Below are 15703 nucleotides of genomic sequence, written 5' to 3' on the forward strand. Positions count from 1 at the left end.
CAGAGGCCCGAAGCCAGCGAAGGAAACCTGCTGCTCTCGCGAGTTCAGCGGCCTCGCGGACCTTTTCTCTCCGGGTCGTGTTTCCGGGCGGATCGGCCGTTGAAGAACGTGTGGCAGGGTCTGGGTTCCCGGGACTCCGGAGACGAAGAGCTTGAGCGACCATGGGCGGGCAGGACCTCCCGGTACCCCGGCTGGAGGGTGTTTCGAAGGAGCAGTTCATGGAGCACCTCTACCCACAGGTGAGGCCCTCGGGCCGGGCAGAACCGCGGGAAGCCAGGGGATACCCGTCCCGACCACTCGGCCTGCTCCGAACTTGTTTCTTGCTACTCAGAGTGTGGGGAGAAGGCGGCGTCTTAAGATGGCTGGCTAACTCTGCGACCAAGGGAGAGGCGCACGGGGATGTCAGCTGCCTCATCCGTTACATTTTCCGGAGAGAACAGCTCCACGCTCTGGGGAGCAGGGTGACGGGGGAGAGCAGAGTGCGAGGAACGTTTTGTCTAATGAACGCACGGCTCGCTGGGAAGAGCGGCCTTGCAGGAGCCCTGTTAGGAAGCCGCCTGCCGTTACCTTGGCAACTAAGGGAGCGTTCTCTACCGTCACCACCCCGCCCGCCTTCCTGTCTTCCTTTGGGTTTCTTAAATTTTAGAGGTTTTGAGGTCCCCTGTCGGCGCGAATGGCGCCTGTCAGTCCACTTGCTACTGGATTTAAAGGAGCAATTTTTTCACTGTACTGAGCGAAAGGGAATAAGTGGGAATTCCCTCAGGAAACTTCCACTGGTCTTGGTTTCTAACTAATCTGGTTTCTGGTTCAAACGCTGGGATCTCTTATATGTGTAATTCGAACCTCAGTTCTTTAAAAGGAAACTTAAACAAAAAAATATTAAGGGAAAAAATGTATTTTTACTTGCAGTGCTTTGTAAGGGAGTCTCCGAAAAACGGAGAATAGAGTCCAGAAGATATTTTAAAAAAAGAAAACCGTAAAGTTGTACTTAGTATGCTTATGGTAGAAAACACCCCCAGCAATTTTACTTGGTATTTACATCTATAAGGGTGGTCATAGAACTACAGTTCTGAGTATTATGAAAGTCAGAGATGAAGGGTGGTGGTGGTGGTGATGGTGGTGTTGGTGTTGGTGTTGCTTTAGGATTTAGCAACCTGCAGATGATTCAAGCCCTAATTTATTTGGGGGACTAGTGCTGGATGGGTTGTTGCCTGCCCTTTCTCAGGATGTTAGTATAAGATGCCTTCAGGGCAGTATTTCGAAGATCAAATGTTGTACATGGAAATGCTATGTAAAATGCATAGCAAAACGTATTTTGCAATTTAATCTTCCCAGACAAGACATAAAATATGCCACAAAGCATCATAAAGTGGAACATTACAAACAACACTCTGGTCACAATGTAATAAAGCTAGAAGTTAATAACAAAATTGCAAAACACCTTCCTGCTTGGAAACATTAAAGAAAAGCAGTGAGGGGGCATAATCTTACAATGAATAGACAGAGGAGAGGAATAGAATAGAAAGTCTGTTGAAATTTATCTATCATTTATCTATCCTATCTATCTATCTATCTATCTATCTATCTATCTATCTATCTATCTATCTAGATAACCAGAAATACATTTCTATTTGCATGGAAATTTAGTATGTGATAAACTCTAGTTACCAGACTTATTTTTTATAGTAGTATGACTTAGCAGTTGTGAAAGTACTTATTGTAAATTCTAGGATTGTGCAGTTGATTAAACATTGAGGATGGTAGGAACCCAGTTTCTCACTGTTAGAGAAGGGAGCTACAAATATATAAACAATAAAGATTAGAATGAATCTTGTGATACAAGATCAGTATTGGAGGTATCATGATTCATACACACACATCCGTTAAGTGTGTTTCTATAGTATATATGGAGAGAGATAGATATAGGTATATGCATTTATGTTATATGTGTGTATATATATATTTGGGGGGAGAGGGGATTACACACATACCTTCACCTATTTCCTAGCTCTGTCCCCTGAGAAGTAATGTCAGCCCAATAGCAGTGGACACACCTAGCACCCAGATTATAGTTTCTAAATAGCATTCGCTACGAAAAGAAACCAGAGCTGCTTGAAGAAATGACTAGGGCTGAGACAGAGAAAGTATAAAAGTATGTTGGGTTGTGTTATTTTGCCATAAAATAAGGAAGCGCTCAGATAAAAAGTCACAAGAGCCAGCTTGAAGGGGCTCCTACTGGCCAAATCTGGGATAATTTGATATAATCAAAATTATATCTATTGATATAATCAAAATTATATCAATAGACTAACCAAGTGAATAAAATAAGTGGGGAAGTTAGAGCTCATTTTGACATTAGAATGTCAACTAATACATGTAGATGATGATGGAATTTTTAAAAATCACGATTTTTACACTCACAAAAATACTTGACTCAGGCAGGAATTGCCAGTTGATGAAAATTAACATCACAAATAATTATACCATCTGATGTGTTGCACTGAGAAGGACACAACATTGCTTCTGTAGTACATTCTTTCCAAAAATGCATAACCTGAATCTAATGAAGAAACATCCAATGAACCCAAACTGAAGGGCATTCTACAAAATAACTGGTCTGTACTCTTCAAAAATGTCAAGGTCATGGAAGAAAAAGCTGAGGAACTGTTACAGATTAAAAGAGACATGGCAACTAAATGCAGTGTGGCATCTCAGAAGTAGGGGGGAAATAACTACAAAGGATATTATTAGGATGATTAGCAAAATTTGGATATGGACTGTGTACTAGATAATAGTGTATCAGTGTTAACTTATAATTTTGATATATGTAAGATAATGTCTTTGTTCTCAGGAAATATAGTCAAGTTTTTGGAGATAAAGGAACATGATATCAGCAACTTATCCTGAAATAGTTCAGAAAAAAAGAAGCTTCTCTATACACACATAGTGAGAATGAGAACAAATGGTAAAGGAAACAGTTGGTGAATCAGAGTAGAGGGTATGTGGGAGTTCTTTTGCAACTTTTCCATAAGTTTAAATGGTATCAAAATAAAAAGTTACGAACCATATTTGTAAAGTATAAATTTTAATAATTTAGTCATAAGTAACACTTCTGAAAATGCTTTGAATAATACTCATATTTTTCTAATTTCTTAGCTATTTATGGTGTCACTGTTTTGTTTGGTTTTATTTTCCTAATGTTAAAATTTTGCTCTAAATATATTGGATGGGTCCTCTTTCTATTTTAGTTATAGTGTGAACTGTCAAAAGGTTTGAGTTTGAGCATCTTGTTATCAAGAATCATTTTATTTTTGTCCTTCAATTGTCAAATGAAACTCCTGATATATTTATTGGTTTTCCTTTTTTTTTTTTGTATTTTTCCCCCACTTACAGAGAAAACCTCTAGTGTTGGAAGGAATTGATCTGGGGACATGTACAAGCAAATGGACAGTGGATTACCTAAGTCAAGTTGGAGGGAGGAAAGAAGTGAAGATTCATGTTGCTGCAGTTGCCCAGATGGACTTCATTAGTAAGAACTTTGTATATAGGTATTTTCTTCTGAGGTTTACTCTTGGGATACAAATAACTTGTTTTAAACCTTTAAAATATTTTTGCATTATTATACAAAGACCATATGGCACTTTTATCTTTTGGCTAGTTTGATATAATCATGGACTAGCTTACTAAATTTTAAAGAATGGCTTTTAAAAGACAAGAATTCTGAGTTTACATATTATACAAAGGTATTTCCAAACACCATTTTTACATACTTGACACCTTCTAGAATCATGGAAGGAACGGAGAATTGTCATACTAGAGTTAGATTACATCTGGAGTTGGGTGTGCTGTCATTAACTAATTTATCCTACTACATTAGTAATTATTGTCTAGAGTAATGAGTTTTGAAGTTTTTCATTATAATCTATTTTGATTTTTAATGCCCTGTTTTTGGACAGTTTTCTAAATCCAGATTGTTTTTATTTATTTATTTTTTATTTTTTTATTTTTTTAAAATATACCTTTATTGATTTCAGAGAGAGGAAAGGAGAGGGAGAGAGAGATAGAAACATCAATGATGAGAGAGTTATTGATCAAGCCCGCAACTGGGCATGTGCCCTGACCGGGAATCGAACCCCGATTGCCTGGATCCTAGGTCGATGCTCAACCGCTGAGCCACGCCCGGCCGGGCCAGATTGTTTTTAGATAAGTATAAGCCCATGCTTTGTTTCCTACCCTCTCCAGAAATGTAGGGCAAGTAGTTGCTATGTTTGGTATAATCTTTCATCAACTCAGATAACTTAAAAAAAAAAGTTATACTTAATTTTCTCTTTTGACAAAATAACCTTGAATACTTTTAATTTTCTTCATGGTTGTCACTTTATGTTTTAGGATCTGCTAAAAGCAAATAAGAGATAGTTAAAAGCTGCTGGTTGTCTAAATTTGAAAACTTTAAATACTGTAATCTTAAAGTTTTAATATACTATTTATTCCTATGAATTTTGTTAAAAATGTTAAATTGAAAAAACAAATGACTTCACATTCTGAGCATGTGCAGTTCCCAACAAATTCAGTCTATTAAAACACCATGCAGTTCACAGTAGCCTAATTTTTAAAGGGAGTTAGCTATCACTGTTCCTTCCAGAGCTTAGAGATGAGTTAAAAAGAGCTACTAATGTCCAGGGCCATTCCTTTCTCATTAGTTTTCCAAGCTCATGTAGCAGCTTGCCAAAGCATTTCTCTGTTTTTGATCCTTTCATATTCACCATTATAGTTTTGGTTTTTAATAGGCCATGAATTGAATGTAATTGCCATAAGTTTTTCCAAACCTAAGAACTTTTAATTTTTATTAAATCAAGAAAGTGGAAGAAAGTGCTGGAATGATAAGCGTTTTTCAGCCTGCAGTTAATGATGTTTATTTTCCGGAGAGTCCAATGCCATAGCAAATGGATATTGAAACGTCCTCTTGAATTGCCTTGATGTTTTGTCATGTCTTACAAACTTTTCAAAATAAGATTATTTTTGGCAGTTAATGGGGAGTAGGAAAGAAGGGAGACATTTACTCCACAGGCAGACTAGAAAGTAAGAAATCCTATACACATTTATCACTTCAGTTTAGTAATAATTATATAGATGAGCAAATGGAGGCTTAAAAATGTTAAGTAACCTAATATCATATAGCTTGAAATGATGGAACCAGGACTTATACCCAAATCTGCCTGACTCCACAGAGCCCATGATCCTAGCCCGTCTTTGATATTACCTCCCTTACTAGTCTGTATGTCAGTCCAGACAAATGGAACTTCAATAACAAGTGCTCTCTTTTTTTTGAAACATGAATGGGGTAGATAAGATCTCAAGGCCAAGGAACTTGCCAATTCATATACTTCGTTTCCCCCTTTCTCGGCTTTGTTTTATGCAGAACCTCTGACAGGTACCACTACCTAAAGGAGAAAGGTGCTGGGGATACTCCTGTTCTACTTCTCTGGACTGAACCAGTCTATCTGCCCTGCTCTTGTAAAGGTCTTGAAACACTTTTGGTGTCTCCTTTGTGAAAAAGCTAAGCCTGGGCAACTGCACCAGTTACAGAGGCAGCTCTGCCAGAGAAGCTTCCACATTATTCCCAAACTCTTCAAAGATGTTTTGGTAGGAATAAAGGGTATATGGTGAGATCAGAGATGGAAAACATTGGATAGGACGATGCCAAGTGAATTTGTTGATACAATTAGCCAGAAACTATAGTAGGAGATTGGTCTGAGTAGATGGCAGACTCCTTTTGTCTCTCCTTCAGTGCTCACTCTACATTACCAGCAGTGTCCTTGAGTTCAGGTTGACATTCATGCTCACAGGACCCACGGGTCCATAATCTGGCATCAGATTCACTTGGCTTTGCAGAAAACAGCATCCTAGCAGGATAGTATCAGTAGGTGATCCATATACCAATCTGGGAGTCACTTTTTGGCTCACCAACTATTACAGCTTAGTTGTAAGAGAACAAGACTAGAGATGAGTGCAGAAACACCCTAGCTTAGACACTGGTATTATAGAACAACCCATGAACTTATGTAGGTTTCTCCAAGAAGCATCTCAGTTGCAAGAGTTACACTGCACACAAGGAAGCCAAATCCGCTGCTTCCTAACAAGTATTTATAATCCACCACCAGCTTTCTAGTCGGATACAGCTCACCAACATAGGGTCATTTTTACAATAAACAATTTACCTGATATCGCAGTTGACATTCCACATTTATCTTAACCCAGTGTGTTTCTGGGAAAACATTGCTAGGAGAAAGTAAGCCCAAGGTCATTTTCTTATAGAGAAGGAGAAAGGGTTTTGCTAATAATCCTTTCTCCCCATCCCCCCAGTACAGATTTCAAGTGGAAAGAGTGAAAGGATTATCACTTTTAATCAGAGGTTTGGAGGCTGGAGCGCTGTGCTAGAGTAGGGGAGTGGCTTTTGACCTGGATGCTTTTGAGGACTTTATTGTCTTGATGTTACTGATCAGGGATCATCTTTCTATGGGGGGCATTATTTTTGATTCTAGAATGTTGAAGGGATAAGGTGGGACCTTGAGAAAAAATAACCCTCAAGGCTCAAGAATATGAGTAAAGGAAACACACTTTGCTTCTACAATGTTCAGACCTTTTCAGCAGGGTGGAAGGAGGCAGGCATTTGGGTAGAAATATTAAAGGAGAATAAAACCCTGTCGCTTCACTTGGAACTCTCCCTGAGATGTTCCTCAGAGGCCCTAAAATGACAGAGGGTAGTTCAGGAGGGTGAGGGCAGTTGTTACAGGCTTCTGGGTTCTGTGCTGGTGCCACAACGCAGGAAGATCAGTGAGAGGGAGAGACTTCACCTTCATTGACCCTTTTCTATTGCCTCTTCCAAAGGAACTTTAGTAGTTGCCCCATCATCACAGGACATGTTTTGCCATGATCCTTGAAAAGAGATAGTAATAAGAGCTTGAAAGTGTGGTAACCAGACACCATAGGAACATTTTTGTAACAGTAACTTGGAATAGGAGGATATTGATATATGAGAAGGATCCGTCTGTACCATAGATTTAAAAATTAATTGTTGAAATAGAAATTTCAGACAGCCTAGGTCATAGAAGCACACCATTAAATGAATTTTGAAAATTTATAATTCCATATAAGTTATAATAAAAATTATGGATATTGTAAAACAGGTCATATCCAACTTCAACAAAACCCCTGTGTATATAGTGATTAGAGTATTATTAATTGATTTATTAACTCCAAAGATTCTTTTGTGTTTATTTCAGAACTTTACCTTTTGACAAGTTGGTTCAGAGGGCAGCTGAAGAAAAGCATAAAGAATTCTTTATTTCAGAGGTAATTAGTTTTAACATTTTCTTTAGAAAGCATTAATATATATACTAAATGGATTTTCTTATAAGAGAATATTATATGTACAAGAGCTGTATCCTCTGATATCACTGTTTTGTTTTGTTTTTTAATATATTGATTTCAGAGAGAGGATGGGAGAGAGAGAGACATCAATGATGAGAGAATCATTAATCAGCTGTCTCCTGCACACCCCCGACTGGGGATCGAGCCTGCAACCCAGGCTTTTGCCCTGACTGGGAATCGAACCTTGATCTCCTGGATCCTAGGTGACTGCTCAACCACTGAGCCATGCCTGGCTGGGCTGATAGTCACTGTTAAGGTTTGGTTGTAATTGTCATCGATACTAGTTTTACTGTTTATTAGGTCTCAAACCTTGGCCAAATTATTTTTCTGTGCCTAATTGTACTCATCTATAAAATATAATAACAGTACCTATTTCATAGGGTTTTTTGACGATTAACTAACTGTAATCCATAGAGTAATTATTAGCACAGTTCCTGACTAGAAACTACTCAGTAAATGTTAGCTATTAGTATTACTTCCTTTGAAAATGCTTTGGTTTGATATACCAAGTTTCAATGCTAATGCTAATGGAGAACTATGTCTTTATTTTATTATTGTTAGTTATTATCAGTGTGTTTTTTTTGGTATTTGCTATAACATTTATTTAGAAAAATTCTACTGATTTACGTTATAATCCACCCTTAAATAATTCAATTTAAATATCTTGGAACTCCTGAGCAAAGACTGCCTGTTGTTAGGGGAGTCCTGTGTTGGGCAGCAATATCTAGGCCTCGGTTTAAAAACTGAGGTGGACCTGAAGGAGTTAACAGCTGGCAGCTGTAAGTTAATCACACTCCTTGCAGCTAAGCAGTGGGTGCTTTCTTGAAGAGAGGGTCTGAAAAGTGAATTTCTGTCTGTGTTTGCCACATGAATTTGTTTTTTAAATCCTGAAATATTAGAACTGGTAGAAAACTCTTAGAATTTTGAAGAACATATTTTGAAACCTATTTATCCAGTAATAAATTTATAGAATTTACCTGATATGGTATTCTCTAAAAACATAAAAACAATGAAACTGAAAGTATCAGATTACTATTATAAAATGACATTTCTAATTCACATACATGAGCTTACTCTTAAGAATTTGGCTTGAGAATTATATAATCAGGGATAGGCTTAGCTTGATAAAATATAATGATTCCTATTTTAAAAAATTATTATTAAAAGTATTTTTTATTTTTCCCCTATTGTACATTTGCATTATATTAAAGGAGTTTTTTGTTGGCACTCAAAAGTACCTTGAGATCATGTGTGTTGTAAAAGTGGAAATTCTTTTAAGTCTTAAGATGTTAAAGAGTCTAAATAATTCGGAGTATAAAGTCTAAATTGAGTGTCATGACTTTAGATGTGGTATGTGTATATTGCTTTTAGAATTTATCTTACTTATGTTTTGTGGATCCAGTCCTTATTACAAGCAGCATATAAAGACATTTCTTTATACTGCCACCAGAGAGCATTAGTCCAAAGGGTAAGAAAACGGAACTTTTCGGAACAGCTGGGTTAGATTTTAAGACTTGTTGAATCCTTTCATCTTTACTTTCTAATATTTTTAAGTGAATATTGATGTTATTTCTCTTTGGGATGTTTAAGGATGAAAAGTACTACTTACGGTCACTTGGGGAAGACCCAAGAAAGGTAAGAATTCTGAACGTGAAACAGTTGCTTCAGGTTTAAATGATGTTTGTATTTAACTGGCACTTTAATTTTTTTACTTACTCTGCCTGTCATATGACCTGTTTGATCCCTTTTCATTATTTTCTCAGTGATTCGTGCCCTTGAATAAGTACAATTATTAAAAGTTGATAACTTAGTTTTTAAAGTAGGGCCATAGAATCTTAGTGTTTAAAGGGATCTACTGGTAATCTCTCCACAATTAAAAAATTCTTTCTATTGTATATTTTACAGGTTGCAATTCACCTAATAAAATATAATCTTAAATAATTATGAGAATTTTAAATAATTCATTTTATAAGCTTTGATATGCATTCAGACTCTAATTAATGTGGCTGCAGTGTTAAGGAGTGATCCCTAAAATGATTAAGTAAGATAATATTTTTTCCCTTCATATTCCCATTTAATTCTTTACCTTTTTTTATTCTCCTTCCTCAGTAGAACCACAGGTTTTACATAGTTGATAACATTCAAGTTGTCGATTCCAAATCTAAAATACTTAATATTAGGTGACAATTGTATGAATCTTGCTTAAAGTAGGAAAAACCCTTCTATAAATGAAGCATATTAAGCTTAACAGTAGCGATATTGTTGAATTTGCAGTCGTGTTATATAGTCTGTATTTATTTGTTGCCTGTGGTCACATCCTAGTATTTTAAAGCAGTGAGTAGTTTTACTCCATTCCTCCTTTATGTCATGGGCTCTGATGGCAGCCTTAAACAAAATAAGCAGTATGCCAGTGTTTTTTATTAAAATTCTTATTGTGTTTCCTTCAATGCAGGATGTTGCAGATATCAGAAAGCAGTTTCCTTTATTGGAAGGCGATATTAAGTTTCCAAAATTCTTCAAAGAGGAGCAGTTCTTTTCCAGTGTTTTTCGAATTAGCTCACCGGGATTACAACTTTGGACCCACTATGATGTATGCTACACAGATTAGAAATCTAAAGCTACTGTAGATCTTTAGCATTGATAGACTTAACAGTCACAGTTTCAGCTCTCTGTAGGCTACCCTAAGATCTTTGACATGTAATTGGCTGAAACATGAGGTTTGAAAACAGATGCTCTGCAAGGAGGTGATATGGGAGTGAATTATTAGCTAGTGCCAAAGCCTAGTTTATCACATTTGCATTTCTCTGTGGTCTTGTTTTTGATTCATCATCATCATCATATATATTAGGCTTTACTAAATGTGTGTGTGTGTGTGTGTGGGGGGGGGGGGGTTAACATGTGAGAAATGGCCACCAACTGAAGGGGAAAATTGTGAAAGTGGAAAAAGTGATTGGTTGTGATATGAGGATGTTGAAATAATATGCATGACTAGATTGAACTGTTATTCAGGAGAAAGGCAGAAGCTCATGAAGAGCCATTTCCAGTTACAAGAATTTGGGGCTGTCTGAAGGTCTTAGGATATATATCCCCCTGAGAGTGTCAGATGTCTACTTTATTTGTTGAGTAGCAAGATATGTAGATTATTGATCTTGATTATTTATTCTATGGTGTTATAATTTTATTTGCTTAAATATATGCATATTAATGTTTTACAAACTTTAAAAATCTGGTATGTATGGTTTGGTGTTGGGTGGGGAAATTTAGGAAACTAAAGTAATACCTACCTAAAAATTTTTTAAAAATCCAATTAATTTTTATAAGTATGTTTTATAATTCAGTGGAGTACCTCTTGGGAGGGTTTTAACATAGCAACTCTATAATTGAGTGAGATAAAATCCTAGCATATTGTTTTTTTAAAAGTTTTTCATAAATGATATGGTAAGAAAATGATGTGATAACTCATACATTTTTAACTGAATTCTATGACTGTATTTTTAAATAGTATCCCTTTTATATTGAGTTCTAATGGAATATTATAAAGCTTTTCTTAAATTAAAAATAAGTCAAAGGAATGCTAGTTACATAGTTATATAGTTAAGGCTTATATAAGTAAAGGGTTAGTGGTAAAAGGAGAAATGCTTAGGTAGGAATGATGTGTAAATAATCATGAAATATCTTACTTAGTGTTTATTTTAATTACTTAGTTGAGAATTATCTAGCTCTGCCTTTTAACATTTTTCACCATCTCTGCCAACAAAGTGCACCCTTGCATACATAGGAAGAGTCAAGGCTGCTCCATTAATAAGTATGTCAGGAAAATTTGCAAGGTTATATCCTATAGAAATAATTTAGAAATTAAAATGCCTGTAACCAAATTATGGTTGGACATATATTAAGTTATTAAAAAGAGCAGTGTTGCCACAGTACCTTGTATTTTCCCGGTGCCTAATATTTCTAAGTGCTGTTAATCTGTTGTTGAATATTGGCCTTACAGCATCCCTTGACGGATAAGTAATATGTACTAACAAGGGGGAGCCTCAAATAGGTCTAACTACCCTCACTGTCATAATGGTGGGGTGAGGGCAAATTGTTTCAACTTCAGATTTCCTAATGGCTTTCCAACCCTTTCCATTTTAAGGTCGTGCTACAGAAATACCTTTAATAAAGGGACAGTTGTGTTTAGAATACAGATGTTTTCATTGTTACATTAGAACATTACTGTGAGATTTTTAGATATAGTGAGTCAAGTCTTATTAAAGGGTGGGATTTACAGTTCACTATTTGGAATACCATTGGCTTTATTTATATGAATTTTAAATACTGTTTATTCATAAGTTCTTATTGGTCTTCAGGTAATGGATAACTTCTTAATACAAGTGACAGGAAAAAAGCGTGTTGTACTGTTCAGTCCTCGAGATGCCCAGTATTTATATTTATCAGGTACTTTTTTAAAAGTTTTTGTTCTTAAAATCTGGTTTATTCATCACTCTTTTTGAGAAATCTCTTTATTCCCATAGAAAAACATTTTATGGCTTCTTCCTAATTAAAATGTATCGTGTTCTCCATTGTGTATGTGTTTACATGTAACGATGGGCTAGATGAAGAATGAGATTTATAGATTTTCTTAACCGTATTACATGGATGGCAGTGGTCATACTTAAAGGATGGGTCATTGAAAAATGTATTAGGTTTCAGGAGAATAGTAATTGTTTTCACAGTGTGGGTACAGTAAATAATTGTACAGAAAAGATTAAATTTGTATTTGTACTTTTTAAAAAATGTTAACTTTGCTCAATATATATTATCCTTTTTTTGAAACATTTCAGGTACTAAATCGGAAGTACTGAATATAGATAACCCAGACTTAGCTAAATATCCACTGTTTCCCAAGGCTAGAAGGTATGAATGTTCCCTTAAAGCTGGAGATGTGTTATTCATTCCCGGTAAGAATTCTGGACCTCTGTAATTTGCTATTTATGAAATCTGTACTCTATCACTTAATCATTATATGGTTTTTTAGTACAAAAGTATATTTGTTATATGTATCCTGGTCTATACAAGGTGATTTTTGTACACAGCTATGTGTGTGTTTAAAGTATGCTTAGATAAATTCTTATAAAATTAAATCTTGTTTTTTGAAGGCAACCTGTAAATATATTATTACACTCTTATTTTATTAAGTGACGTCAAGCAAGATGCTTGATGTCTGGAAAAGATTCTACTTGGTTATTCTTTTTAATCATTTTACTTCTAAAATATTTACATATTTTAGAACTATGTCAGTTAAGTATTTACCAAGAAATGGTAAATATATTTCAAAGCCAAAACAGATTAGAGATTTTATTAAATGTCAAAATGTTATAATCATTAACACCTGTGATATCTTTTATATGCATTATTTTTCTATAGTCTGAGTTAGTGTTAATTTCTTTGTAAATAGGCATTAGCTGTTACTAACCAGTGATGTAATTAACATCTGTAATTATTCTGAAGTAAATACCTGAAAATTATAAAACTGAGGAGGCTACAGTGAATGCAAATTTAAGCAAGGTAGAAAAGCAAATGTAGCTTGAACAGGAAGTCTCTGAGAACAAAAGTATTGTACTAAGTCAGAAAAGGTCAGATACACTCTTCAAATAATTGAAATGTTCTGTGTACAAAAAAATAACTACTTTTGATGTGGTTGTGTGACTCAGGAAATGTAAACAAGTAACACAAAACACGGCCCAAATCATAGAACTATAAAACAAATATAACTTTATGTCTTTCAAGTTAAAAAGGAAAAAATTGCTATTTGCAAAGGTTTTAAGTGTGGGGTGGTGCTATTGACACTTTAAATTGGTTGGCAATTCATAAAAGTTAAAGTGATGCTGTTAAAAGTTGGGAGGGTGCTAACGAAGGGATCTAGTTACAAGAATTATTTCCTACATTGGTTATATGCAATTCGTGATATTTCACTGACATTTTGGGTGGTTTTTTTAACTGTAGGTTTTATTTTTAACTTTTCAAAAATTTTCCCCAGCTTTATGGTTCCATAATGTAATTTCTGAAGAATTTGGAGTGGGAGTGAATGTCTTTTGGAAACACCTTCCGTCGGAGTGCTATGATAAAACAGATACCTACGGAAACAAAGATCCTACAGCAGCATCAAGAGCTGCACAAATTTTGGACAGAGCCTTGAAAACACTGGCTGAATTACCAGAGGAATACAGGGACTTCTATGCACGGCGAATGGTCTTACACATTCAGGACAAAGCCTATAGCAAAAACTTTGAGTAAATAATGAAGTGAATACAATGAATATAAACTTTTAAATATAGTTCAGTTCAAATATTAGAAAAATATAACAAAATATAAATTATTTTTTGGATTCTTTGTTAAAAGAGGAAATATAAATCAATTTCAAATTTACAGATTAAATACAAAGTGGGTGTTTGTGTGGTTTTTACTTAATACAGATTGTTACCTTTTATTTTTATTTTTTAAATATATGTTTATTGATTTTAGAGAGAGGAAAGGAGAGGGAGAGAGAGAGAGAGAGAGAAACATCAATGATGAGACAGTCATTGATCAAGCCTGCAACCAGGCATGTGCCCGGACCGGAATCGAACCCCAATCGCCTGGATCCTAGGTTGACGCTCAACCGCTGAGCCATGCCCGGCCGGGCCAGATTGTTACCTTTTAAAGAATGCTGTACTGGGATCCCTCTAGCTTTCAGATGCAAATAACTAAAAATTTAACTTAAAATGACAAAATGTATTAAATCATTATACATGAAGTCTACTGATAAATTGGGCTTTGGTATTTTTGATCCAGTGATTCAGCAGTGTCTTAACCCTAACCCTAAACATAGCCCTAACCCTTACCCTACCCCTACCCCTAAATCTAACCCTAACCCTAGCCCTACCCTAACTGTAACCATAGCCCAAACCCCTAACCCTAACCCTAGCCCTAATCCTAACTCTAGCCCTAACCGTAACCCTAAATGTAGCCCTAAGGGCAACCCTAACACTATCCCCAACCTAAGCCCTAACCCTAGCTTTAACCCTAACCCTAGCTGTAATCCTAACCCTAATCCACCCTTAACCCTAACCCTAGCCCTAAAACTAACCGTAACCTTAGCCCTAACCCTTACTCTAACCCTAACCTTAGCCCTAAACCTAATGCTAATTCTAACCCTAACCCCAACCCTTGATCCAGCCTTAACCTTAGCTCTAACCCTAATCCGAACACTAACCCTAGCCCTAGCCCTAACCCTATGTCTAGCCCTAACCCTAACCTCTAGGGTGTTTTCAACTGTTTTCAGCTGCAGGATTGGCATCATCCTAAGGCTGGCTACTTTCACGGAATGATTGCCAATAGCAGTTCAGGCCCCGTGGAACTTCATTTACATGCAGTGGAGGAGTCAGGCTGGATTCCAAGGGCCTTCTCAATATAAGAAAGCTTTCAAAATTTGCCACCAAATCCTTGGGTTTCATTGATCTAAAGTGGCTTAGACCTGTCCATCCCTGAGCTAGTCACTGGCAAAGGGTACAAAGTGACCCTTAAGCCTGTGTGGACCTCCTGGAGCTGGAAGTAGAATTCTCTCCTTTGAGGCACATATGGGCAGAATGGGTAATTGTTTAAATCAGGATTCTGGTAAGTGGAAAAAAGGAGCAACCAACAATGTCTACATTAATTTTTTGAGCTTTTAAAAACAGATGCTTAGGTCTCAACTTTATGGACTTGGAATCAGTGTTTGGGTGTTGGTATGGATATCTGTATTGGATAGACCTTATAGTTTGTTTTGATGCATAATCAGGACTGAGAACAATTGGATTAGATGCAATTTGGATTAATAGTTTTCTGATTCACCCAAATGTTTAATCTGATCCTGGTTTTTCTTAGTGCCCAGAGTAAGTCAGGCCTGCCCTTTTTCGGTTTTTAAGTGTCAGAAAATATTAAAATCAGTTTTAGTTTATACCTAAGGCTAAACTTTCACCTAATTTTCACCTAATCAGTTTTAGTTTATACCTAAGGCTAAACTTTTCACCCCACTAACTGCTTTTCCACCTATCCCTTAAAAAAGAATTTTTAAGAACAAAACATGAGAGATCCCAATGTCATCATCGGAGACAATGGGCCATTGTATGTAGGTCTGTGCTATTCTTTGTTTTGGACCTAGTAATTATTTGCACTGGCATTGAAGATGAAATATATTTACTGAACACAGATGTGCCTATCTAAAGAAATCTGAGTGTATAAATTTGGTGCATTTTAATTACAGAGAAAT

At 36.1% G+C, this 15703-nt stretch overlaps 1 protein-coding gene across 3 annotated transcripts; it reads left to right on the forward strand.

Moving 5' to 3' along the window:
- Window positions 1-101: 101 nt before the first annotated feature.
- TYW5 (tRNA-yW synthesizing protein 5) lies at window positions 102-14219 on the forward strand. Of its 3 annotated transcripts, XM_081143079.1 has the most exons (9): window positions 102-239; window positions 2852-2998; window positions 3394-3548; window positions 7284-7353; window positions 9022-9066; window positions 9884-10021; window positions 11784-11871; window positions 12258-12374; window positions 13454-14218. In XM_081143079.1, the coding sequence occupies exons 3-9, from the start codon at window positions 3517-3519 to the stop codon at window positions 13708-13710; spliced, it is 747 nt and encodes a 248-aa protein (XP_080999205.1). In that variant the 5' UTR covers window positions 102-239; window positions 2852-2998; window positions 3394-3516; the 3' UTR covers window positions 13711-14218. The 3 variants fall into 3 exon arrangements, with proteins under 3 accessions (XP_080999205.1, XP_080999204.1, XP_080999206.1); XM_081143078.1 differs by lacking the exon at window positions 2852-2998 and having other exon boundaries at window positions 131-239; window positions 13454-14219; XM_081143080.1 differs by lacking the exon at window positions 2852-2998 and having other exon boundaries at window positions 156-239; window positions 3394-3529; window positions 9835-10021.
- The last annotated feature ends 1484 nt before the right edge of the window (window positions 14220-15703 follow it).

Source organism: Miniopterus schreibersii (assembly GCF_964146895.1).
Source record: "Miniopterus schreibersii genome assembly, chromosome: 7".
NCBI classification, from domain to species: domain Eukaryota; kingdom Metazoa; phylum Chordata; class Mammalia; order Chiroptera; family Miniopteridae; genus Miniopterus; species Miniopterus schreibersii.

What these genes read in the sequence shown, in the direction of transcription:
- TYW5 (XM_081143080.1), top strand. Translation starts at nt 162, where the DNA reads ATGGGCGGGCAGGACCTCCCGGTACCCCGGCTGGAGGGTGTTTCGAAG. An exon ending in TGCCCAGATGGACTTCATTA is followed by an intron (nt 3,530 to 7,283) that starts GTAAGAACTTTG and finishes TGTTTATTTCAG; the next exon opens with AACTTTACCTTTTGACAAGT. An exon ending in AACTTTGGACCCACTATGAT is followed by an intron (nt 10,022 to 11,783) that starts GTATGCTACACA and finishes ATTGGTCTTCAG; the next exon opens with GTAATGGATAACTTCTTAAT.